The sequence below is a fragment of the Hyla sarda genome, chromosome 5 (genome assembly GCF_029499605.1).
Source record: "Hyla sarda isolate aHylSar1 chromosome 5, aHylSar1.hap1, whole genome shotgun sequence".
NCBI lineage: Eukaryota > Metazoa > Chordata > Amphibia > Anura > Hylidae > Hyla > Hyla sarda.
The window spans coordinates 121,056,754-121,082,259 of NC_079193.1; the positions used below are offsets into that span (position 1 = coordinate 121,056,754).

The 25,506-nt window shown below is 44.5% G+C and overlaps 1 protein-coding gene across 10 annotated transcripts in view; it reads left to right on the forward strand.

The window, feature by feature from the left end:
- Positions 1-25,506, forward strand: part of SLC12A7 (solute carrier family 12 member 7) — an 870,696-nt gene that overhangs the window by 679,571 nt on the left and 165,619 nt on the right. Inside the window, exon 20 of one of the 10 annotated variants that reach the window (XM_056520194.1) lies at positions 20,190-20,408. The exons of 8 other annotated variants lie outside the window; for them this stretch is intronic. In XM_056520194.1, the coding sequence (XP_056376169.1) occupies positions 20,190-20,222 (33 nt within the window). In that variant the 3' untranslated portion in view covers positions 20,223-20,408. Of the gene's footprint in view, positions 1-336; positions 601-20,189; positions 20,409-25,506 lie in introns of those variants that run through there. One more of the 10 variants, XM_056520193.1, reaches the window with a different exon arrangement.

The following is a 25,506-nucleotide window of genomic DNA, read 5'->3' on the forward strand; positions in this document are numbered from 1 at the left end:
GCCCCCAAAAGTTACAAAATGGCGTTTTTTCTTCGATTTTGTCGCACAATGATTTTTTTCCCGTTTCGTCATGAATTTTTGGGTAAAATGACTGATGTCACTGCAAAGTAGAATTGGTGGCGCAAACAATAAGCCATAATATGGATTTTTAGGTGGAAAATTTAAAGGGTTATGATTTTTAAAAGGTAAGGAGGAAAAAACGAAAGTGCAAAAACGGAAAAACCCTGAGTCCTTAAGGGGTTAAATTCCCAAAATGCAATATATTTTTTTTACAAGGTAAAAATAAGGTACAGCTCACTAATGGTTTTGTTCTTTAATTTATAATTCTACAATTAGAATGCCAGCCTGTGTCATAAAGGGATGCCCCACCACATGGCGTAAACTGAACCCATCTATTATATTACATACTTTTCCTAATAATGAAGGTCGCATTAGGAAATGGCTCCAGAACAGTGGTCAGTTTACAGCAAATATGGAACAGATGGTGCAGAAGGTTTTGCTTGGAAAAGCTAATGACACCTACAGAATGTGTTCGCTACATTTTGAGCAAGAGGCGTACACATTTATTAAGGATCGTCGTAAACTCCGGCCTGATGCAGAACCGACTATTTTTCCAAGTCTACCATCAACATCATGCCAAGCAAGTGGAACATTGACCGCTACTACAGCAACTGTTTCTTTTACCACCTTGCCGACACCAGTAGTTGTTAGCACATGTTCTACTTTAACCACCACAGTGGTAACCTTTACCTCTGCTTGTACCACTTCTACTTCAGAGACTAGCTTCTTAAACCTAACAACAACTACGACGTCCACAGTTTTACCTCTCACATCAATGTCATTGCAGTCAACTTTGTCTTCCTCTTTTACTTCGAGTGTTAAAACGATTCCACAAAGCTCTGCAGATTCAGTGGCCTCATCCTCTGCAGAAGTATCCTCACATGGTCCATCATCTGGCGTACAGGACTCAACTTTAAAAAGAGTTGGTGATCCTGGTAATAATGATTCCCAAAGCAAGAGAAAACGGCCATGTAGTGTTAACCAAAGGGATTTTGCTACCAACACTATGCCATTTATGTATCGCAGTCCCAAAAGACGTAAAACTGCTATACCAAATCAAGCCCAAAAGAGACTATGTCGGAGGCTAATCTCAGAGAAAGATCTTTCACAAGCTATGCAATTATCTTTGGCCAAAGAAGGACTTCAAAAAGGACAATCAGACCCTGCTAATTTGATAGAACTGTCATATTCATCAGCAATGTGTACATCAAACCCCATTAAAGGGACTACAATTAGTACAGTTCAGAAAACTCAATGTCTATCAGAACACAATTATTTTATCAATTTTACTGCAGAGGAAACGTTACTGCCTTTTTCTTTGGAGCCTTATCCACAACCAACAGAAAGTGTTCTGCCAGAAATGGATCCAAATCTGGGTCCCATTTCACCTATATTCTTTGTTGAAGAAGAGGACCTTCTGTTGGCTAACGAAGAAACTGCTACTACAATCACAACTTATATAGACCCAGAAGACACTTCCTTTCACGCTCCTGATATAGAGGAAGAACCGGAGGAATCAATTTCAAGCAGCGATGATGAAATTAAATTGCCTGAAGATTTTGAAGACTTGCATTGTATCAATGAAGATGTGGTTCGAGATAGAAAATTTTTAATCTTTGAATCATGTTTTAAAAAATTGATTTGTATGATCCCTTGTCCGGTAAAAAGGAAATGTAAAGGGCAGTTGACACACTATAAGCAATATTTTCAGGGGAGCATGTTTCACCTTACGGTGAAATGTTCTCAAGGACATGTGCGTGCCTTGTGGAAATCACAACCTACAGTCAGCAATAATCCTGCAGGAAATGTATTGCTATCGGCTGCTACCGTCCTAAGTGGGAACAGTATAAATAAGATGGAAAGTTTCTTCAGAATAATAAACATGAAGAGCATATCACAGTCAACTTGTTTCACTCATCAAAAGCTATACATTTACTCAGGAATACATCTTAGCTGGAAACAAGAGCAAGAGCAAATTCTTAGTGAGATTGGAAATGCCCCGCTTTACCTGACTGGAGACGGACAGAATGACTCCCCGGGGTTTTCTGCAAAGTACTGCTCATACACTCTAATGGACGCACACACCAAAAAAGTATGTACTTTCCATGTTGAGCAGCTGAAACCATCCACCACATCAGTTGGCTTAGAAAAGCTGGCCTTTAAAAAGTGTATCCAAAGTTTGTTGGACAAAAACATTGAAATTGCCATGCTAGCCACTGATAGACATATTTCAATACGGAAAATAATGCGGGAAGAGTTTGCACACATCGGACATCAGTTCGATGTGTGGCATGTGGCGAAGTCTGTTGGAAACAAACTGGCAGCGGGGGCTAAACAAAGAAACACACAAGTACTCCATTCCTGGATACAACCAGTGAAAAATCACCTGTGGTGGTGTGCACGCACATGTGATAAAAACCCGGACATCCTAGTAGAAAGGTGGAAATCTGTCACACGCCACGTGGCCAATAACCATGCTTGGGAGGGCGACTCTATTTACTCGGGGTGTCTACATCCCCCCCTTACAGCTGAACAAGTTGAAAAAAATAAATGGTTAGAACCTGGCTTACCACCACATAACGTACTTAGCAAAGTTTGTTTAAATCCCATTTTACTGAGGGACATTCGCCAACTATCACATTTCTGTCACACTGGGGAACTTGAGATATACCATAGTGTCTGTCTCAAGTACAGGCTGAAGAGAATTCATTTTTTTATCGACTCAATGATTGCAAGAACCCAGCTTGCAGCATTGGACCACAACAAAAATGTTGGCAGAATTCAAGCAACAGTAAAAAGGGAAACATCTTCAAGTGAACAGTTGGGAAGTGAACGCTACAAATATGTGTACTCTAAGGCGCGGAGAGATTGGATTGTCAAGGCTGTTTATGAACCCACCTCACAAGATTTTATGAAAGAGGTTCTAGACAATATTTTCAAAGTAGTAGTTGACCCAACTGTGAGTGACTGGGTATCTCAGAGGGAAGTTAATCCTACAAATATTGCCCCCGTTCCAAGACCGGATACCTCTGTTTTACTAGAGCAATACGAATCAAGATTTCAGCGATAATACATTTAGAAATTTATTAGATTAACCTGTTTTTTCGAAAAATTATATAGGATATATCTTTGATAATGTTTATTGTTCATACATTTGTGAGTTGTTGTTACAAAATTTTTGTATTAAATTATTAGTTTTTTATTCATAACATGTGTATTCTTTGTATCAGCAATTACGGAAGTTCACAGACACATAAGGGATCTTCAATAAAAATAGAGAGAGAAAGAGAGAAAGAAAGAAAGAGAAAGAAAGAAAGAGAAATTGAGAGAGAATGAGAGAGAGAAAGAGAGGGGGGGGAGAGAAGGAGAGAGAGAGAGAGAGAGACAGAGACAGAGAGAGAGACAGAGAGAGCGATCGCAACAGCTTGAGGCACACCTGTTGTAAAACACTTTTCTATTGACATGTGGACCTACTCCAAATCCCAGTAAAAGAGAAAGCTGAAATGGCATGCTGGGATGTGTAGTCTTGCAACAGCTGGAAGCACCGCTGCAACTACAAGCATGCAGGAACAGCAGAAAGCTGTCAGGGCATGCCGGGATGTGTAGTCTTGCAACAGCTGGAAGCACCGCTGGAACTACAAGCATGCAGGAACAGCAGAAAGCTGACAGGGCATGCTGGGATTTGTAGTCTTGCAACAGCTGGAGGCACCGCTGCAACTACACGCATGCAGGAACAGCATAAAGTAGTCTTGCAACAGCTGGATGAACCGCTGCAAATCCAAGCATGCACGTACAGCAGAAAGCTGTCAGGGCATGCTGGGATATGTAGTCTTGCAACAGCTGTAGGCACCGCTGCAAATCCAAGCATGCACGTACAGCAGAAAGCTGTCAGGGCATGCTGGGATATGTAGTCTTGCAACAGCTGGAGGCACCGCTGCAACTACAAGCATGCAGGAACAGCAGAAAGCTGACAGGGCATGTTGGCATGTGTAGTCTTGCAACAGCTGGAGGCACCGCTGCAACTACACGCATGCAGGAACAGCAGAAAGCTGACAGGGCATGCTGGCATGTGTAGTCTTGCAACAGCTGGAGGCACCGCTGCAACTACATGCATGCAGGAACAGCAGAAAGCTGACAGGGCATGCTGGGATATGTAGTCTTGCAACAGCTGGAGGCACCGCTGCAACTATAAGCATGCAGGAACAGCAGAAAGCTGACAGGGCATGTTGCCATGTGTAGTCTTGCAACAGCTGTAGGCACCGCTGCAACTACAAGCATGCAGGAACAGCAGAAAGCTGACAGGGCATGCTGGGATGTGTAGTCTTGCAACAGCTGGAGGCACAGCTGCAACTACAAGCATGCAGGAACTGAAGAAAGCTGACAGGGCATGCTGGGATGTGTAGTCTTGTAACAGCTGGAGTCACCTCTGCAACTAGAAGCATGCACATACAGCATAAAGCTGACAGGGCATGCTGGGATTTGTAGTCTTGCAACAGCTGGAGACACCACTGCAATTCCCAGCATGCCCGAACACCATAAAAAATAATTGGGCATGCTTGGAGTTGTAGTTTTGAAAAAGATGGAGGGACCAATATCAGGACAGTTTTATAGACAAACAATTATGTTTTTTACCATTTTTACTTTCACTATCCACTCTCCAGTGCTGACACTGCTGATTCTAGCTATGCAGACTGTCTGTCTACATAGCTAGGAACTAACATGAGCACGGAGGCAGCTGCTTCATCACTGGACAGGAGCAAGCATGGGGAGGGGGAGATGAGCAGAAGGGGAGGGTATATGCACAGGGGAGGGAGATGGGGGCGTTACAATATTATAATTTGCTTGGGAGAGAGAACAGGGGGAGGGCAGCAGCTTACAGGAAGTAAGCACAAGGCATGATGGGAGATGTAGTTTTTCTTTCACTTGTCCTCAGTAATTCATGTGCTGATAGCGGGAGAACGGCTGGGCCAATTTTGACGGGGGAGACATCGTTGGAAAGGTCTTTAAAAGACCTATTAAATGAGGTAAAAAAAAAATTTTTGCCCAGCACTGCTGATGTCCTTTAATACCCTACAGGTGTTTCACGACTTTTGCATATGTAAAAAAAATATTTAATTTTTTTACCTAAAATGCTTGGTTTCCCAAAAATTTTACATTTTTAAAAAGGGTAATAGCAGAAAATACCCCCCAAAATTTGAAACCCAATTTCTCCCGATTCAGAAAACACCCCATATGGGGGTGAAAAGTGCTCTGCTGGCGCACTACAGGTCTCAGAAGAGAAGGAGTCACATTTGGCTTTTTGAAAGCAAATTTTGCTCTGGGGGCATGCCGCATTTCGGATGCCCCTATGGTGCCAGGACAGCAAAAAAAAACACATGGCATACCATTTTGGAAACTAGACCCCTCGGGGAACGTAACAAGGGGTTAAGTGAACCTTTATACCCCACAGGTGTTTCATGACTTTTGTATATGTAAAAAAAAAATTTTTTTTTACCTAAAATGCTTGTTTTCCCAAAAATTTTACATTTTTAAAAAGGGTAATAGCAGAAAATCCCCCCAAAAATTTGAAGCCCAATTTCTCCCGAGTACGGCGATACCCCATATGTGACCCTAAACTGTTGCCTTGAAATACGACAGGGCTCCAAAGTGAGAGCGCCATGTGCATTTGAGGCCTAAATTAGGGACTTGCATAGGGGTGGACATAGGGGTATTCTACGCCAGTGATTCCCAAACAGGGTGCCTAAAGCTGTTGTAAAACTCCCAGCATGCCTAGACAGTCAGTGGCTATCTGGCAATACTGGGAGTAGTTGTTTTGCAACAGCTGGAGGCTCCGTTCTGGAAACAGTGGCGTACCAGACGTTTTTCATTTTTATTGGGGAGGGGGGCTGTGTAGGGGTATGTGTATATGTAGTGTTTTTACTTTTTATTTTGTGTTAGTGTAGTGTTTTTAGGGTACAGTCGCACGGGCGGGGGTTCACAGTAGTTTCTTGCTAGCAGCTTGAGCTGCAGCAGAAAATTTGCCGCAGCTCAAACTTGCAGCCGGATACTTACTGTAATCCTCCGCCCATGTGAGTGTACCCTGTACGTTCACATTGGGGGGGGGGGGGGGGGGGTAACATCCAGCTGTTGCAAAACTACAACTCCCAGCATGTACGGTCTATCAGTGGATGCTGGGAGTTGTAGTTTTGCAACCGCTGGAGGCTCCGTTTTGGAAACAGTGGCGTACCAGACGTTTTTCATTTTTATTGGGGTGGGGGGCTGTGTAGGGGTATGTGTATATGTAGTGTTTTCTACTTTTTATTTTATTTTGTGTTAGTGTAGTGTAGCGTTTTTAGGGTACAGTCGCACGGGCGGAGGGTTCACAGTAGTTTCTCGCTGGCAGTTTGAGCAGCGGCAGAAAATTTGCTGCAACTCAAACTTGCAGCCGGATACTTACTGTAATCCTCCGCCCATGTGAGTGTACCCTGTACGTTCACATGAGGGGGGGGGGGGGGGGAAATACCTCCAGCTGTTGCAAAACTACAACTCCCAGCATGTACGGTCTATCAGTGCATGCTGGGAGTTGTAGTTTTGCAACAGCTGGAGACACACAGGTTGTGAAACACCGAGTTTGGTAACAAACTCAGTGTTTTGCAACCAGTGTGCCTTCAGCTGTTGCAAAAGCTACAACCCCCAGCATGTACAGACAGCGGAAGGGCATGCTGGGTCTTGTAGTTATGCAACAGCCGGAGGCATACTACATTGGCTGGGGATGCTGGGGATTGTAGTTATGCAACAGCTGGAGACACACTGGTTTGCTACTTAACTCAGTGTGCCTTCAGCTGTTGCAAAACTACAACTCTCAGCAGTCACCGACAGCCAACGGGCATGCTGGGAGTTGTAGTTATGCAACCACCAGATGCACCACTACAACTCCCAGCATGCACTTTAGCTGATTGTGCAAGCTGGGAGTTGTAGTTATACAACAGCTGAAGGTACACTTTTCCATAGAAAGAATGTGCCTCCAGCTGTTGCAAAACTACAAGTCCCAGCATGCCCATAAGGGCATGCTGGGAGTTGTGGTGGTCTGCCTCCTGCTGTTGCATAACTACAGCTCCCAGCATGCCCTTTTTGCATGCTGGGAGATGTTGCTAAGCAACAGCAGGAGGCTGTCACTCACCTCCTGCTGTTGCTCCACTATGCCGCCGCACAGGTCAGTCCCTCGCCGCCACCGTCGCTCCTGCGGCCCCGATCCCAACAGGGACGCCGGGGATCGGGGTCCCCAGCACCGGGGGTCGTCTTCCCGCACCCGCTCACGTCCTCCAGAAGAGGGGCGGAGCGGGTTGCCGGAGTGACACCCGCAGCAGGCGCCCTGATTGGTCGGCCGGGAATCCGGCCGACGAATCAGGGCGATCGTGAGGTGGCACCAGTGCCACATCACTCCTGCTGGCTCTGGCTGTTCAGCCAGTAATTCCGGGTCATCGGGTCACTGGAGACCCGATTGACCCGGAATCCGCCGCAGATCGCTGGACTGAATTGTCCAGCGATCTGCGGCAATCGCCGACATGGGGGGACATAATGACCCCCCTGGGCGATATGCCGGGATGCCTGCTGAACGATTTCAGCAGGCATCCGGCCCCGGCTCCCCTCCGGCTAGCGGCGGGGGCCGGAAATGCTCAGGGCGTATCCATACGCCCTCGGTCCTTAAAGACTTGGAAATGGGGGCGTATGGATACGCCCTATGTCCTTAAGGGGTTAATCGGTTGGTGAGGTTTGCATCCCGGCTCCTTTCGGGGGCTCAACACTGCTCTGCCTCAGGCAGAAGCACCTTAAGTGCTGTCCTTAGTGTCAGGGAGGCAGTGGAGCGGAATAGTGCGGGTCTCTGGAAGGGGTACTTATGGTCCTTGGATCAGGCCAAAGCATTTGATCGGGTGAAACACGAGTACCTCTGGTCCATCCTCCTGAGATATGGCTTTCTGAGTACTTTTGTGAATTGGCTCAAGATCTTGTATGCCGGGGCAGAGAGTTTCCCGCTGGTGAACGGGTGGTCTGGCCGCTCTTTTGAGGTGGGATCCGGAGTCAGTCAGTGTTGTCCTTTCAGCCCGGTTTTATACGTGTTCCCGATTGATCCCTTCATCCGTAGGGTAGATCGGGGGCCGTTGGCGGGAGTCGGGATGAGTCTGGTGGAGCTGGATGTCACCCAGAGAGTGGTGGCGTACGCTTGATGATGTCACTATTTTCGTCTCCTCGAGGGAGGAGGTCGATGTGGTGAGGTCAGAGGTGGACCGCTTCTCGGAGGCATCCGGGTCCAAGATCAACCGGGAAAAGTGTGAAAGTCTCTGGCTGGGAGGGAGGGATCCCACGTTTGATCTCCCGGACACCCTCCCAGGGCCTCAAGACTCAGCAAAAATTCTGGGCATCACATTCGGCAGGGATGATTATCCCACCAGAAACTGGGACGGTAAGCTCCATGATGCCACTCAGAGGGTGAACCAGTGGAAGGGTTGGTCTATGACCTTCAGAGAAAGGGTGCAAATGATCAAATCGTACCTGCTCCCCTTGTTTATCTATCTGGGCAGTGTATGTATCTTGCCAGAGGCTTACTACACTAGGGTCTACAGCCTGTATTTCCAACTGTTATGGGGGAACTGGTTCAACCTAGTCAAGAGGGAGGTTACGTACCGCACGAGGAGACTAGGGGGTTTATCTATGGTAAACCCTGTGGTGTTCTTAACCAACACCTTCTTGAAAGCTAACATCTCAAACCTCTGGAAAGAGAGGGCTTCTCCGTGGGTACTCTCCTGCAGGGAATGGTTTCGGCCTTTCTTCCTGGAATGGGAGAGAGGAGGGCAAGTGAAGGACCTCCGTACGCCCCATGGATATCTTCCGGCTTAAGCTACCCCGACTCTGAAGGCGTTACGTTGGTGGGGTCTGGGAGTGTGGGAGATCAGGACCCAGTCAAGGCAGTTCCTTGACAAACGGGTTCTGTTGACCCACTTCCAGAAGCCTCTGGTGCTCAGGGACTGCCCAGGTCAGTATCTGAGGGTGGGGATGTATCTTTTAAACTTGAAAAGGATCCCCCAGAAGTTTTGGGTCTTGGCCTGGCACTGCTTTCAGGGGAAGCTAGGTGTAAGGGACAACCTGAAGTACAGGAACTCTGATGACCGGGGGTGTCCCTGAGAAGAATGTGTGGACACGGTGGAAAGCATGGACCACTTCCTGCTTCATTGTCCCTTTAACGTAGGGGTCTACAACCGGGTGGGAGCGCTTCCATCGGCTGGAGTCAACTTGCCGGCCTTACTGGAGTGGGCTTATGGGTCATTCAGGACCCTGTGTGGCCGAGATCGGGCACTTTATTTTTAGTCAGCTCAGTGGTTAAGTATCACATGTGGAATGCATGGTGTTTAGTGTCCACCCAACAGAAAGTACTCTCCGAGGTGGAGGTCTGTAGGAACATCACCGGCGACCCCGGGAAGATCAGGTCTTTGGAGTATGGCAGTCTTGGTACCAGTAGGGGTTCTCTCCTATGGAAAGGGTTTTATTTTCATGTGCCCTAGGTACTAGACCTTTTTGGTAGAGTACCTTTATTTTGATTAGGGACAGGCATACAGGGATAGGGTGATAGTAGAGTCAGTTTTAATGAAGGGATAGAATTAGAGAGAATAGTAGAGGGAGTTAGGGAAAGAGTTTACATTTCTTCAATGTATCAGATCTGCCATCCTTCTCCCTGGTGGTGGGCTGTTGCATGTGCACCATAGCTTTTTGTTTTGTTTTCAGCTGATATGGTATGAAGGGCTTACAGGCACTGAACTTGGGCCTAAATTGGGTTTGTGGTCTTGTATATAAGGTTGTATTTAGTTGGTTGGTTGGTTGGAGTGCTAGGTGGGGAGGGTGTATTTGTGGGTGGTGTTTTTTTTTTCTTAGGGGACCTGACATGGGTCAGTTAAGGACTGGACTTAAGAACTGTACGAACTGTTATGGACTGACCCATGCACAGGAGGGGTGGTGTGGGGGAGGGCACAGTTTTAGTGTAGGATTTATTTTAGGGTTTTGGTAGATATTTTTGTGAGGCACATTTATTATATTTGTATGTATACTGTGTTATGTATATTGTTTTATATTATTTATTTGTTGGTATATTGTGTTATGTATTTTGTTTTATATTATGTAGCATTAGCCATAAGAAAAGGGTAGTCGGACCAGTTGTTGTTATGTAGTATTATTATTATAATATATGTATGTAGGTGTGTTTTTGTCTGTGTATATATATAACTTTTATTTAAAAAGCAGAGGTGTGCTTTTTATGTTATTTTACATTTTTTTTCTCTCTTTCTTCCCGAGCATGGATGATTTTGAATTATAGCCAGGTGGTGCTGAATTTTATGTTGGTTTATTTATTTCATTTAACCCCTTAAGGACCAGGCCATTTTACACCTTAGGACCAGAGCATTTTTTGAACATCTGACCACTGTCACTTTAAGCATTAATAACTCTAAGACGCTTTTACCTATCATTCTGATTCCGAGATTGTTTTTTCGTGACATATTCTACTTTATGTTATTGGTAAAATTTTGTCGATACTTGCATCATTTCTTGGCGAAAAATTCCAAAATTTGATGAAAAAATTGAAAATTTAGCATTTTTCTAACTTTGAAGCTCTCTGCTTGTAAGGAAAATGGATATTCCAAATAATTTTTTTTTATTCACATATACAATATGTCCACTTTATGTTTGCATCATAAAATTTTCGAGTTTTTACTGTTGGAAGACACCAGAGGGCTTCAAAGTTCAGCAGCAATTTTCCAATTTTTCACAAAATTTCCAAAATCACAATTTTTCAGGGACCAGTTCAGGTTTGAAGTGGATTTGAAGGGTCTTCATCTTAGAAATACCCCATAAATGACCCCATTAAAAAACTGCACCCCCCAAAGTATTCAAAATGACATTCAGTCAGCGTTTTAACCCTTTAGGTGTTTCACAGGAATAGCAGCAAAGTGAAGGAGAAAATTCACAATCTTCATTTTTTACACTTGCATGTTCATGTAGACCCAATTTTTAAATTTTTACAAGGGGTAAAAGGAGAAAATGTATACTTATGTAGCCCAATTTCTCTCGAGTAAGCACATACCTCATATGTCTATGTAAATTGTTCGGCGGGCGCAGTAGAGGGCTCAGAAGCGAAGGAGCGACGAGGGGATTTTGGAGAGTATGTTTTTCTGAAATGGTTTTGGGGGGGGCATGTTGCATTTAGGAAGCCCCTATGGTGCCAGAACAGGAAAAAATACCCACATGGCACACCATTTTGGAAACTAGACCCCTTGAGGAACGTAACAAGGAATAAAGTAAGCCTTTATACCCCACAGGTGTTTCACGACTTTTGCATATGTAAAAAATTTTTAAAAAAATTTCACTAAAATGTGTGTTTCCCCCCAAATTTCACATTTATGCAAGGGTTAATAGCAAAAAATACCCCCCAAAATTTGTAACCCCATTTCTTCTGAGTATGGAGGTACCCCATAAGTTGACCTGAAGTGCACTATGGGCGAACTACAATGCTCGGAAGAGAAGGAGTCATATTTGGCTTTTTGAGAGGAAATTTTGCTCGGGGGCATGTCGCATTTAGGAAGCCCCTATGGTGCCAGGACAGCAAAAAATACCCACATGGCATACCATTTTGGAAACTAGACCCCTTGAGGAACGTAACAAGGAATAAAGTGAGCCTTAATACCCCACAGGGGTTTCACGACTTTTGCATACGTAAAATAAAAAAAAATATTTTTCACTAAAATGTGTTTCCCCCCCAAATTTCACATTTTTGCAAGGGTTAATAGCAGAAAATACCCCCCAAAATTTGTAACCCCATCTCTTCTGAGTATGGAGGTACCCCATAAGTTGACCTGAAGCGCACTACGGGCGAACTACAATGCTCAGAAGAGAAGGAGTCATATTTGGCTTTTTGAGAGCAAATTTTGCTCGGGGGGCATGTCGCATTTAGGAAGCCCCTATGGTGCCAGAACAGCAAAATAACCCCCACATGGCATACCATTTTGGAAACTAGAACCCTTGAGGAACGTAACAAGGGGTACAGTGAGCATTTACCCCCCACTGGTGTCTGTCAGATCTTTGGAACAGTGGGCTGTACAAAATTTTTAATTTGCACAGCCCACTGTTCCAAAGATCTGTCAGACACCAGTGGGGTGTAAATTCTCACTGCACCCCTCATTACATTCCGTGAGGGGTGTAGTTTCCGAAATGGGGTCACATGTGTTTATTTTATTTTTTTTGCGTTTGTCAAAACCGCTGTAACAATCAGCCACCCCTGTGCAAATCACCTCAAATGTACATGGTGCACTCTCCCTTCTGGGCCTTGTTGTGCGCCCCCAGAGCACTTTGCGCCCACATATGTGGTATCTCCGTAGTCGGGAGAAATTGCATTACAAATTTTGGGGGGCGTTTTTCCCTTTTACCTCTTGTCAAAATGAAAAGTATAGGGCAACACCAGCATGTTAGTGTAAAAAAAATTTTCTTTTACACTAACATGCTGGTGTAGACCCCAACTTAACCTTTTCATAAGGGGTGAAAGGAGAAAAAGCCCCCCAAAATTTGTTAGGCAATTTCTCCCGAGTACGGCGGTACCCCATATGTGGCCCTAAACTGTTGCCTTGAAATACGACAGGGCTCCAAAGTGAGAGCGCCATGTGCATTTGAGGCCTGAATTAGGGATTTGCATAGGGGTGGACATAGGGGTATTCTACGTCAGTGATTCCCAAACAGGGTGCCTCCAGCTGTTGCAAAACTCCCAGCATGCCTGGACAGTCAACGGCTGTCCGACAATACTGGGAGTTGTTGTTTTGCAACAGCTGGAGGCTCCATTTTGGAAACAGTGGCGTACCAGATGCTTTCATTTTTATTGGGGAGGGGAGGGGGGGCTGTGTAGGGGTATGTGTATATGTAGTGTTTTTTTTACTTTTTATTTTTTTTGTGTTAGTGTAGTGTAGTGTTTTTAGGGTACAGTCACATGGGCGGGGGGTTACAGCGAGTTTTAGCTGCCGCGCAAAATTTGCTTCATCGCAAACTTGCAGCCTGATACTCACTGTAAGCCTGATACTCACTGTACATTCACAGGGGGGGGGACCTCCAGCTGTTGCAAAACCACAACTCCCAGCATGCACAGTCCATCAGTGCATGCTGGTAGTTCTAGTTTTGCAACAGCTGGAGGCACACGGGTTGGGAAACACTGAGTTAGGAAACAGACAATGTTTCCCAACCAGTGTGCCTCCAGATGTTGCAAAACCACAACTCCCAAACATTCTCAGGCATGCTGGGAGTAGTAGTTCGGCAACATCTTTAGAGCCAGATGTTGCCGAACTACAACTCCCAGCATGCTTGGAGTTGTAGTTTTGCAACATCTGGAGGACTACAGTTTGCAGACCACTAATACAGTGGTTCCCAATCTGTGCCCTTCCAGATGTTGCAAAACTACAACTCCCAGTATGCCAAAACTGTCCAGGCATGCTGGGAGTTGTAGTTCTGCAACATCTGAAGGGCCAGATGTTACAGAACTACAACTCCCAGCATGCCTGGACAGTAAGGGCATGCTGAGGATGTGTAGTTTTGCAACATCTGGAAGGGCACAGTGGTCTCCAAACTGTGGACCTCCAGATGTTGCAAAACTACAACTCCCAGCATGCCCAGACGCCAAGGGCTGTCTGGGTATGCTGGGAGATGTAGTATACAGGGTCCCATTACAGCAATGCATGTCGCTTTACGGCGACGTGCATTGCTGTAAAGGGCCCGACCGCGGCTGAAGATCAACTCACCTGTCGCCGCCGCCGTCTTCATCAGGGACAAGGTAAGTACCGGGACCGGTCCCCAGCACTTCCCCGTCCCCCGCCGCGTCCTCCGGTCTTCCTCCCGTCCTCTCCGGACTTCAAGGGGCCGGGCAGGACGGGAGGAAGTAACCGCCCCCCCTCCTGCGATTGGTCGGTTAATTAACCGACGGATCGCAGGGGATCGGAGGAGGTGGCAGGCTTGCCACCTCGCTCCTATGCTTTAGCATGGTCCTGGCTGTCTGTGACAGCCAGGATCATGCAAAATTACCGGGCGGTCGGGTCCCAGAGACCCGATCAGCCCGGTATCGCCGCAGATCGCAAGGGCGATTTCCCTTGCGATTTGCGGCGATCACCGACATGGGGGGCCTACATGGCCCCCCTCGGCGTTTGCCCTGGATCCCTGCTGAAGGATTTCAGCAGGCATCCAGTTCCGATCAGTGCCCAGCGAGCAGCAGAGACCGGAAAAGGCCATGACGTTGTGGAACGTCATTGGTCCTTAAGGCCCAGGGTGCTATGACGTTCCACAACGTCATTGGTCCTTAAGAGGTTAATTAGCCTAGTTGAGCTATTTTTTATGTTATGTGTGTGAGTGTGAATTTCATAGTTTGCTTAGGTGTATAGGTATAGTATAGTTGTAGTTTGGTATATTTTAGAATTCATTAAAGCTGGGCTGGCCGGTTAGGCAGGGTTTTGTTTTATTTTTCATTTCTGTTGTAGCTGTTTAAGCTTGTTTTGCGTTTTGTGTTTTTTGGAATAGTTTTGTATTTTTATGATAAAAAAGAGTGTCAGCAGAGAGCACTGTGGACAAGACAAAAAATAAAAATAAAATAAAAGAATTTCGTCTGTAGCATACAGATGCTAAAATGTACTAGAAGGGTAAAGATTTTTTAATAGAAGTCATTTACAAATCTGTTTCTGGCACCAGTTGATTTAAAAAAATGTTTTCCACCAGAGTACCCTTTAACCCCAAAGTTTTCATTTTCACAAGGGGTAATAGGAGAAAAACCCCTTCAAAATTTGTAACCCAATTTCTCCTGAGTATGGAAATACATCCACATATGGGGTAATGTGCTGTGTTGGGGCACAACAGGACTCAAGAGTCATAGAGCTATGTTCGCATTTGTGGCCTTTAACATATCAGTAGCTGACGGTTACATACATTTAGAAGAAAATGTAAAAAAAAAATGAACTCCTACATGTGACCCCATTACAGAAAGTAAGCCCCCTGGGAAAAGTGTATTGGGGGGAAGTGGACATTTGGGCTGGACGGGTGTTCCCTAAATTTATTTTCCAGGAATGGATGAAGTGTAGTTTGGGAAAAATGGAAATTGCAATTTTCCTACTGATGCCAATTATGTACCCAGAATGATTACCCAGAGCATTGCCAAAGGAGAAATTGTGCCTGCCCCAAACCCTATGCTCTGCTTCATCATTCTAGGAATGTTTTTTGTGTGGCCATCACTAACCAGTTGCCTGCAAATGCACACACTGCTCAGGTGGGGAGAGAGCACTGCGCATTTGAGGCTGCTTCCAAATCCCCGATGCCAGTGACTAAGTGAACCATTTTTTTTTTTGGGGGGGGGGGGGGGGGGGATTTGGGGTTTAAAACTTGAAAGACAATGTTCTGTGGACAGATGCATTGGGGTCAAATTATAGGAAATTAAAATGGGATAAGAGGATTATAAATTTAGTACTCCATGGAAGTGTGGTACTCCCTGAAGGAATATTTAATGCAGAGGAGTGGTGGTGTCCTTCCTAATCCCCCTCCTGTGACACACACTGCATTTTTTCTGGGACTGTCCCTCCTTTACAGAGTGGGGGATCTCACCTTGAAAGTGTTGGCCTTGGACGATCCGGGCACCTACAGTTCCAGAGGTACTCCGGCCCGCTCTTTCCCGGTCTCTAAAGATCAGGGGCCCAAGAACTTCCTCCTGGAATTGAAGGAATGTCCCTGTGTTGCCAGCGTTTTGGGACAGTACAAAAGAGTTGTACATGGCAACCTGGACAATGTAGACTGCAACAATCTTTACCATGCCCTGGTTTTCCGCATGGAGTTATATGGCTTGAGGACTTAATCAGAGAGATCAATTCCCCCATATACTTATTGTAGGCCACAAGACAATCAGGCCTTAGGATCAGTATCACGGTACCTCGCACAGGGAAAGGATTGTTCCACACAGTCCCACAAGCGACCGTGGATCTAGCTGCGAGGGATTTGAAAAAAGGGATACTGGTAAAAAAGTTATCTGCGTAAAGGTGGTAACCCTTATCCACCAGTGGATTCAAAAGGTCCCACACGAGTTTCCCGCTAACTCCCTGAGGGGGGGGAGGTCATTCTGGGGGTTCAATACGGGAATCCCATTCCTCGTACACTCTAAACTTGTAAGTGTACCCTGAGGTACTCTCACAGAGCTTATAGAGTTTCACACCATACCTTGCCTGCTTAGTGGGTATATATTGGCAGAAGATGAGTCTCCCTTTAAAGCTAATGAGAGACTCATCAATAGAGACCTCCCTTTGGGGTACGTAGGCCTCCAAAAATTTGTCCCTGAAGTGAACGATGACCTACCTGAGTTTGTACAGGCTGTCATATGTAGGATTAATTCGGGGGGACATGTTGCATTATCAGTGTGATGCAGGCATTTCCGTATGGCCTCAAAATGTCCCCGTGTCATGGCCATACTGTAGAGTGGTGTCTGGTGTAGGACGTCCCCACTCCAGTATTGCCCGACGCTAGGCCCATGTGCAGCACGAGGCCCCAAAACCACCTCATCTCGACTGCACTGACGGGTATCCATCCATTGGGCCTAGCCAAAAGGGACTCCGGGTGTTTGGAAACAAATTATTGCACGAACAGGTTTGTCTGCCGCACTCTCAGATTGGCAAAATCATCACTGAAAAAAAAATGAACGTCAATTTCAGTAAATCTGGATTCCTGAGTCGTCAACAAACTCAGGAATCACTGGTTGATAGTTCTCTGGGGTGCTCCCAACAAGTTCACAGATAGGGGATACAGGTTAAATTGTCTGGGGGGGGGGGGGGGGTTGGACAACTATTACGAGCACGGGGTCACTTGAATGGGATGTTTGTGGCTGCGCTGCCGCCCCCTGGGGGCAGGCTCATCATCACTAGACAATGAGAAGGACAAGTAAGACAACAGGAAAGTGGGGTCTTCGTCATCCTCACTGGCAGATTCGTTGTCGTAGAGCATCATAGCATGTTTAAAAAAATAAATAAAAAAAATCCCCCCTCCAAAAAAAAATTTTAATCGCCCCCTTTTCCCATGTTTCAAATAAAATACTGTATAAAAAATACACATATTTAGTATTGCCACGTTCGTAATAGTTTGAACTATTATTTTATGACATTTTTCATCCTGCACGGTAAATGGGGTAAACGCAAAAAAATTCTAAGCGCCAAAATTGTTGACTTTTGGTTACATCACATACCAGAAAAAGCGTAATAAAAAGTGATCAAGAAGTCACATAAACACAGAGGGAACCAATAAAAACTGCAGCTCATGTCACAAAAGTAATCACTTATAAAGCTCCATTAAAATAAAATAAAAAGTTATAGGGGTCAGAACATGGCGCTGCACAAACTTTTATTTTTTTAACCCCTTCACGCTACAGGACGTATGCATACGTCCCAGCACCCTGCATGTTTGTGCACTGAGACGTATACATACGCCCTGCTCAGGGCCGGATTAACGTAGGGGCGGATGGAGCTGCCGCTCCAGGCCCCTACATGAAAATAGGCCCAGTGGCCTGCACAGATGGCCCGCATAGGCCGCCCGGCACCCACGATAAATATAACAGAAAAAGAGGGCCAGCCCTGCACTGTCCCAGGCCGGCCCTGCTTCTTACTTAGGGCCCTGGGTCACTGCAGGCCGCTGCAGCACTGTTTTCTTTTCATAAATAGTTAGCCTCCGGCCCCCCCCCCCCCCCCCACTCCTCTGTGTGCAGGCTGCAGCCCTATTGGAGCAGGCAGGTTCTCTGCTTCCTGTTCCATTGCGGACTACATCACCCGCCCGTGCCGAAGGGGAACAGCAAGACTTCCCCTGCCCACCGCTGCGGCCCCCTATACAACAGGTAATTTTCCGGGAGGAAAAGGTTGAGGGGCAAATTGCTGTTTGGGAGGTCAGTGGGAGTTAAATGGACAATTTCTTAATGTTTCCTGACCAGGGGGCCTCCAGCAGTTTTAAAAATACAACTCCCAGCATGCCTTTGGCTGTCCAGACATGCTGGGAGTTGTAGTTTTGCAACACTTTGTCTATCTATCTCCTATCTATCTATCTCCTATCTATCTATATCCTATCTATCTATCTCCTATCTATCTATCTATCTCCTATCTATCTATCTCATCTCTATCTATCTATCTCATATCTATCTATCTATCTCATATCTATCTATCTCATATCTATCTATCTATCTATCTATCTCATATCTATCTATCTATCTATCTATCTATCTCTCATATCTATCTATCTATCTCCTATCTATCTATCTATCTCCTATCTATCTATCTATCTCATATCTATCTATCTATCTCATATCTATCTATCTAGCTATCTCATATCTATCTATCTAGCTATCTAATTTCTATCTTATATCTCAGTGTTTCCTGACCATGGTGCCTCCAGCTGTTGCAAAACTATAACTCCCAGCATGCGTTTGGCTGTCCAGGCATGCTGAAAGTTATAGTTTAGCAACAGCTGGAGGCACCCGGGTTAGGAAACACTGATCTATCTATGTATCTAATATCTATATTATATCTGTGTTTCCAATATACCATTGTACCCAGTATACCAGTGTACCCAATATACCAGTGTACCCAATATACCAGTATACCCAGTGATACAGTGTACCCAATATACTAGTGTACCCAGTGATACAGTGTACCCAGTGATACAGTGTACCCAATATACCAGTGTACCCAATATACCAGTGTACCCAATATACCAGTGTACCCAGTGATAGTGTACCCAGTGATACAGTGTACTCAATATACCAGTGTACCCAATATACCAGTGTACCCAGTGATAGTGTACCCAATATGCCAGTGTACCCAGTGATAGTATACCCAATATACCAGTGTACCCAGTGATCCAGTGTACCCAGTATACCAGTGTATCCAATATACCAGTGTACCCAATATACCAGTGTACCCAATGATAGTGTACCCAATATACCAGTGTACCCAATATACCAGTGTACCCAGTGATCCAGTGTACCCAGTGATCCAGTGTACCCAGTATACCAGTGTACACAGTGATACAGTGTACCCAATATACCAGTGTACCCAGTGATCCAGTGTACCCAGTATACCAGTGTACCCAATATACCAGTGTACCCAATGATAGTGTGCCCAATATACCAGTGTACCCAATATACCAGTGTACCCAGTGATAGTGTACCCAATATACCAGTGTATCCAGTGTACCCAGTGTACCCAATATACCAGTGTACCCAATATACCAGTGTACCCAGTGATACAGTGTACCCAATATACCAGTGTATCCAGTGTACCCAATATACCAGTGTACCCAGTATACCAGTGTACCCAATATACCAATGTACCCAGTGATACAGTGTACTCTCCCCAGGGCACCGGCTGCTCTTCTGCCCCACATAGTGGATAGTCCTGATGGGCAGGGGCATATACTGTCACTTGGGTCCGGGTATATACTGTCACTGGGGTCCGGGCATATACTGTCACTGGGGTCCGGGCATATACTGTCACTGGGGTCCGGGCATATACTGTCACTGGGGTCCGGGCATATACTGTCACTGGGGTCCGGGCATATACTGTCACTGGGGTCCGGGCATATACTGTCACTGGGGTCCGGGCATATACTGTCACTGGGGTCCGGGCATATACTGTCACTGGGGTCCGGGTATATTCCTCTTTCCTTCCTCATTAAACTAAAGGGCTCTTGTTTTTCTTGTCCTGTGTTTTCAAATATATTTTTTTATAGATAATGTGGAAGTTAGTAGGCCGGGGAGGGGGGGGGGGGGGGGCAGGCCTTGATTTGTGTAAGGGGCCCCAACATTTCTGATGGCAGCCCTGGTTTTGTATATAATCACTTATATGGTATACAGACCCTGTGTACAGCTGGTAACTTTTGCTATATGGGCACTGTGTGGGGGGAATACTGGTCTGTGTATAGTGGTTTTATTCAGTACAGTATGGCGGTATTATCAAGTTATTGTGTGATGTATATAATTCCTCCTTGTATACTGGTATTCTTGGTCATGGAAAATTATCTTACCTATATTAACTTGTTATATATTTTCTTTTCTTTTATTTTGTGTGTAGGTTGAGGCATTAGGAGGCATTTGGATGGGATAGGGGCGTGGCAGAGATGTGGCTATGGGTGGAGCCTCACAGGGGGCCCTTGCTTTATTTGGTCCAAGGGCCCTGAGTGTTGTCAGTCCGCCACTGCCTGTGTGGTCACATGGGCTGGGTAACCTCCTGACCAGCATGACTCATGTCACGGTATTGTAGGACGCTCCTCCCCCCTGTCAGAAAGAGGATGGTATGTATTGCTTTCCTGCCTGGCCCACGCCTGTCAAAAAATGTTACTGTGTGACAGTGGCTGAGATCCCGCTGGCGGTCATTGTTCTCTGCTTCTGAAGTCCCCCAAAAAGGTATCACCACCAGTCATGAACTGATTTGCCATTCAGGTACATAGAAAAGCTAGGTGAAAATTTCTCACCTAGCTTTTCCATGCTCCTGAATGGCATGCCTGCCTATAAAAGCTCAGTTTTTATAGGCAGACATGCCATTCAGGAGTATGGAAAATAGGTGAGAAATTGTCACCTAGCTTTTCTATGTACCTGAATGGCAATAGTGCTTATCATAGCTCAGCTATTATAGATAGATTTACCTATAACCTTTCTGTCATATCTGTCTATGCTATGGTAAGCAGATATGCCATTCAGGAGCCCAGAAAAGCTAGGTGACAATTTCTCACCTAGCTTTTTCATTCTCCTGAATGGCATATCTGCTTATAATAGCTCAGCTATTTTAGACAGATTTGACTAAAGGCTATAGGTAAATCCTATAATAACTGAGCTATTATAAGCAGATATGCCATTCAGAAGCATGAAAAATCTAGGCGAGAAATTGTCACCCAGCTTTTCTGTGCTCCTTAGTGCCATTTCTACTTATATTAGTTAAGCTAATATAGACAGATTTGCCTATAATTTATAGTAAGTTATCCTTATAGGCTATAAGCAGCAATGGCATTCAGGAGCACAGAAAAGCTAGGTGATAAGTTCTCACCTAGCTTTTTTATGCTCCTGAATGGCATATCTGCTTATAATAGCACAGCTATTATAGACAGATTGGCCTAGAAGTTATAGACAGGTGTGCTTAACCCCTTCCTGCGAAAAAAAAGTAATAATACAATTTAATTAACCCTTTCCCTAATAAGTTGAATGACCTCCTTTTGTAATTTTTCAAAGAAACATTTTTTATAAAAAAAAAATAAAAAGTGGTATCGCCGCTTATAATGTTGAGTAATCTGCATGGTCAATGGCCCAATTTGGGAATTGTTGTAATCGTATGGACCTACAAAATAAAGCTAATGGGAGAGACTTATCAAAACCTGTGTAGAGTAGTGGTGCAGGTGCCCATAGCAACCAATCAGATCGCTTCTTTCATTTTTTAAAAAGCCTCTGAAAAATGAAAGCGATCTGATTGGTTGCTATGGGCAACTGCACCACTCTTCTTCACAGGTTTTGATAAATCTCCCCCAATGTGGAACTGTTTGCAAAAAGTGCACTGTGTAGAAAGACCCCAAAATTGCATTTTTATTCGTTTGTCCCACAAATTTTTGTTTGTTTGTCATTGCAAAGTATAATTGGTGACTCAAAAAAACAAGCCCTTATAGGAGTCTGTAGGTCGAAAAGTAAGAGTTATGTCTAGAGATGAGCGAATCGGAGCTGATGATCCAGAATTCATCACGAATTTCAGAAAATATACGATTCACAACAAATGCGAATATCGCTGCGATTCTATTGCGCAAATCGCTTCATTAAACTCCATTTACTGCGGTGCAGGCTCCAGGGCATCTAAAATAGCAGATCCACATGTCAGTATATGGGGCAAGGACGCCTGGGAAGGCGGGAAGAGAAGTAGGCGGGATGACCCTGAATCACATGCAGGATGCAGCCTATAAGCAGCCAGTCACCCCTGTGATGTCACAGCCCTATATAATCGGCAGCCATCTTGCGGCCAGTAACTTCATTATTTTACACTGCAGAAGGATCATAGGACGCAGAGCCTGTGTGTGTGTTACAGCAGAGAAAAGCGCAGTCCAGCAGCGTTTAACATCCTCCTAGTAACATCAGCTAAAAGAAGCGATCTGATTGGTTGCTGTGGGCAACTCAGCAACTTTTGGACACTAACATATATTCATCTATCCTGGTAATTTAATGTGCATAACGTGACGGATGCGCTTTATTTGTGTTAAACAAAATTGCTTTGTTTTTCTTTTTCATTTTATATATTTCGATAAAAAGGCCCATCAAAATCTTCAGCACCAGGCCCATGATCCTCTTAATCCGGCCCTGGCCCTGGCCCTGCTGATCATCTCCTGCTCTGCCTCGCGCAGCTTAGGAGATCATCGGCAGGACCCATCTGTCAATCACAGCTGGGGTCCCACCACATCTGCCGGGGCTGTGATCACGCCGATCCTGGCAGCATTAACCCCATAGTTGCCGTGATCAATCCTGATCACTGTATCTAAGGTGTTGACAGGAGGAGGGCGCTCCCCCTGTTCACCAATGGCTGTACCATGATCCGATCGCGGATCGCCGTTGGTTACTATGGCAGCAGAAGGCCAGCTGATGGCCTCCTGTCTGCCAGCTACGGAAGCCTGTGAAATCCAGGCGCAGGCTGGATCGCACATGCTGTAGTGTGTGCAGCTCATCAGGTTATACTGTGCTGCAGTACAAATGTATTGCAGCAAAGTATAACTGTAAAACGTGAAAAATAAAATAAAAGGTTCTTCAATAAAAGTATGAAGTGTAAAAGTGTATAAAGATATAATGTAAATTATCCCGCACGGTTAATATCGTAAAAAAAACTACAACAAAAAAGTGCAACATTCGCCAATTTTGGTACCAATAGCGGAATAAAAAATTAAAAAATCTAAAGAAAGCATGTATTGCAAAAATTATACCAATAAAAAATACACCTTGTTCCGCAAAAAATGAGCCATCACTCAATGGCTTCGGATGAAAAATCTAAAGGGTTAATAGCGCGCGGCAGCGCGATAAATGGCGCGCGCTATTAGCCACGGGTCCCGCGTTATAGATCGGGAGCGGACTCAGGGTATACAGGTACGCCCTGGGTCCTTAACAGGTTAAAGAGACAATTTTAATTTTTTTAAAGACTGGTCATTAACCCCTTAAGGACCACAGGTTTTTCTGTTTTTGCACTTTCGCTTTTTCCTCCTCACCTTTTAAAAATCATAGTTACATAGTTAGCATGGTTGAAAAAAGACATACGTCCATCAAGTTCAACCAGGGAATTGAAGGGAAGTGTGTAAGGGAATAAGGGGAAGGGATGTTGTTTTATAATTCTGCATAAGCATTAATGTTATTTTGTTCCAGGAATGTATCTAACCCTGTTTTAAAGCTATTAATTGTTCCTGCTGTGACCAGTTCCTGAGGTAGACTGTTCCATAAATTCACAGTTCTTATGGTAAAGAAGGCGTGTCGCCCCTTGAGACTAAACCTTTTCTTCTCCAGATGGAGGGAGTGCCCCCTCGTCCTTTGGGGGGGGGGTTTAACCTGGAACAGTTTTTCTTCATATTTTTTGTATGGGCCATTTATATACTTATATACGTTTATCATATCCCCCCCTTAAACGTCTCTTCTCAAGACTAAACAATTGTAACTCCTTTAATCGTTCCTCATAGCTAAAATGTTCCATGCCCCATATTAGTTTAGTCGCACGTCTCTGCACCCTTTCCAGCTCCGGAGTGTCCCTTTTATGGACAGGCGACCAAAACTGAACAGCATATTCCAGGTGAGGCCGTACCAATGCTTCATAACCATTTCAATTTTGCAACTAAAAATCCATATGATGACTTATTTTTTGTGCCGCCAATTCTACTTTGCAGTGACATCAGTAATTTTACCAAAATATCTACGGCGAAAAGGGAAAAAAAAAATCATTGTGCGACGAAATTGAAGAAAAAACACAATTTTGTAACTTTTGGGGGCTTCCGTTTCTACACAGTACATTTTTCAGTAAAAATGACACATTCTCTTTATTCTGTAGGTCCATACAATTCAAATGATACCCTACTTATATAGGTTTGATTTTGTCGTACTTAAAAATCATAACTACATGCAGGAAAATGTATACATTTAAAATTGTCATATTCTGACCCCTATAACTTTTTTATTTTACCGCATATGGGGCGGTATGAGGGCTCATTTTGTGCGCTGTAATCCGAAGTTTTTAGCATTTTTGTATTGATTGGACTTTTTGATCGCTTTTTATTCATTTTTTCATGATATAAAAGGTAACCAAAAATATGTTATTTTGGACTTTGGAATTTTTTTGCGTGTACGTCATTGACCGTGCGGTTTAATTAATGATATATTGTTATAGTTCAGACATTTATGCATGCCGCGATTCCACATATGTTTATATTTATTTTTATTTACATGTTTTGTTTTTAATGGGGGGGATTTGGACTTTTATTAGGCAAAGGGTTAAATGACATTTATTAACTTTTTTTTTTACACTTTTTTTTTTTTGCAGTGTTATAGCTCCAATAGGGGGCTATAACACTGCACACACACTGATCTTTTACACTGATCACTGCAAAGCCATAGCTTTGCATTGATCAGTGTTATCGGCGGTCGATTGCTCAAGCCTGCATCTCAGGCTTGGAGCAATCAATCGCCGAAGGGACGCGTCGGAGGAAAGTAAAAGACCTCCGCTCGCGTCCTAGCTGATCAGGACACCGCATTTTCACTGCCTCGGCTCGATAATGGCTAGGTGAGCTAGCCGAAACGTCGCCATCACGTCTATGTGAATAAAGACCGCTTATTTGCATCTTATGAGAGTGCTGTCGCCTATTTCGTTTGCTGTCTATGGAGATCTGTGACCTGGATCTGTCGTGACTGTGTGCACCTCACCATTTTTGTAAGGAACTACAGGAGTGCTGTTCTCTTTGGATTTTTTCTATATATATATATATATATATATATATATATACATACATACATACATACATACATACATACATACATATACACACACACACACACACACACACACACACTCTTGCTTGCATAGTGTAGGAGGATTGGATCCAGGGCCGGTTTTAGGCTTAGCATGGCCCTGGGCAAAATCAGAAGTGGGGTCCCAAAAGTTGTAATAGTGCACTAATCAGATTAGCACATTTTTGGTCACTTCAAATACCATAAAAAATATCTAAAAAGCAAAAAAAAAAAAAAAATGGTACCGATAAAAACTACAAATCACAGCGCTAAAAATGACCCTCATACATCCCCATATACAGAAAAATAAAAGTGCTATAGGGATCAGAATAGTACAATTGTATATTTTTGTATAGTTCCCCCACATTAGGTTGGCAGCATAGTCC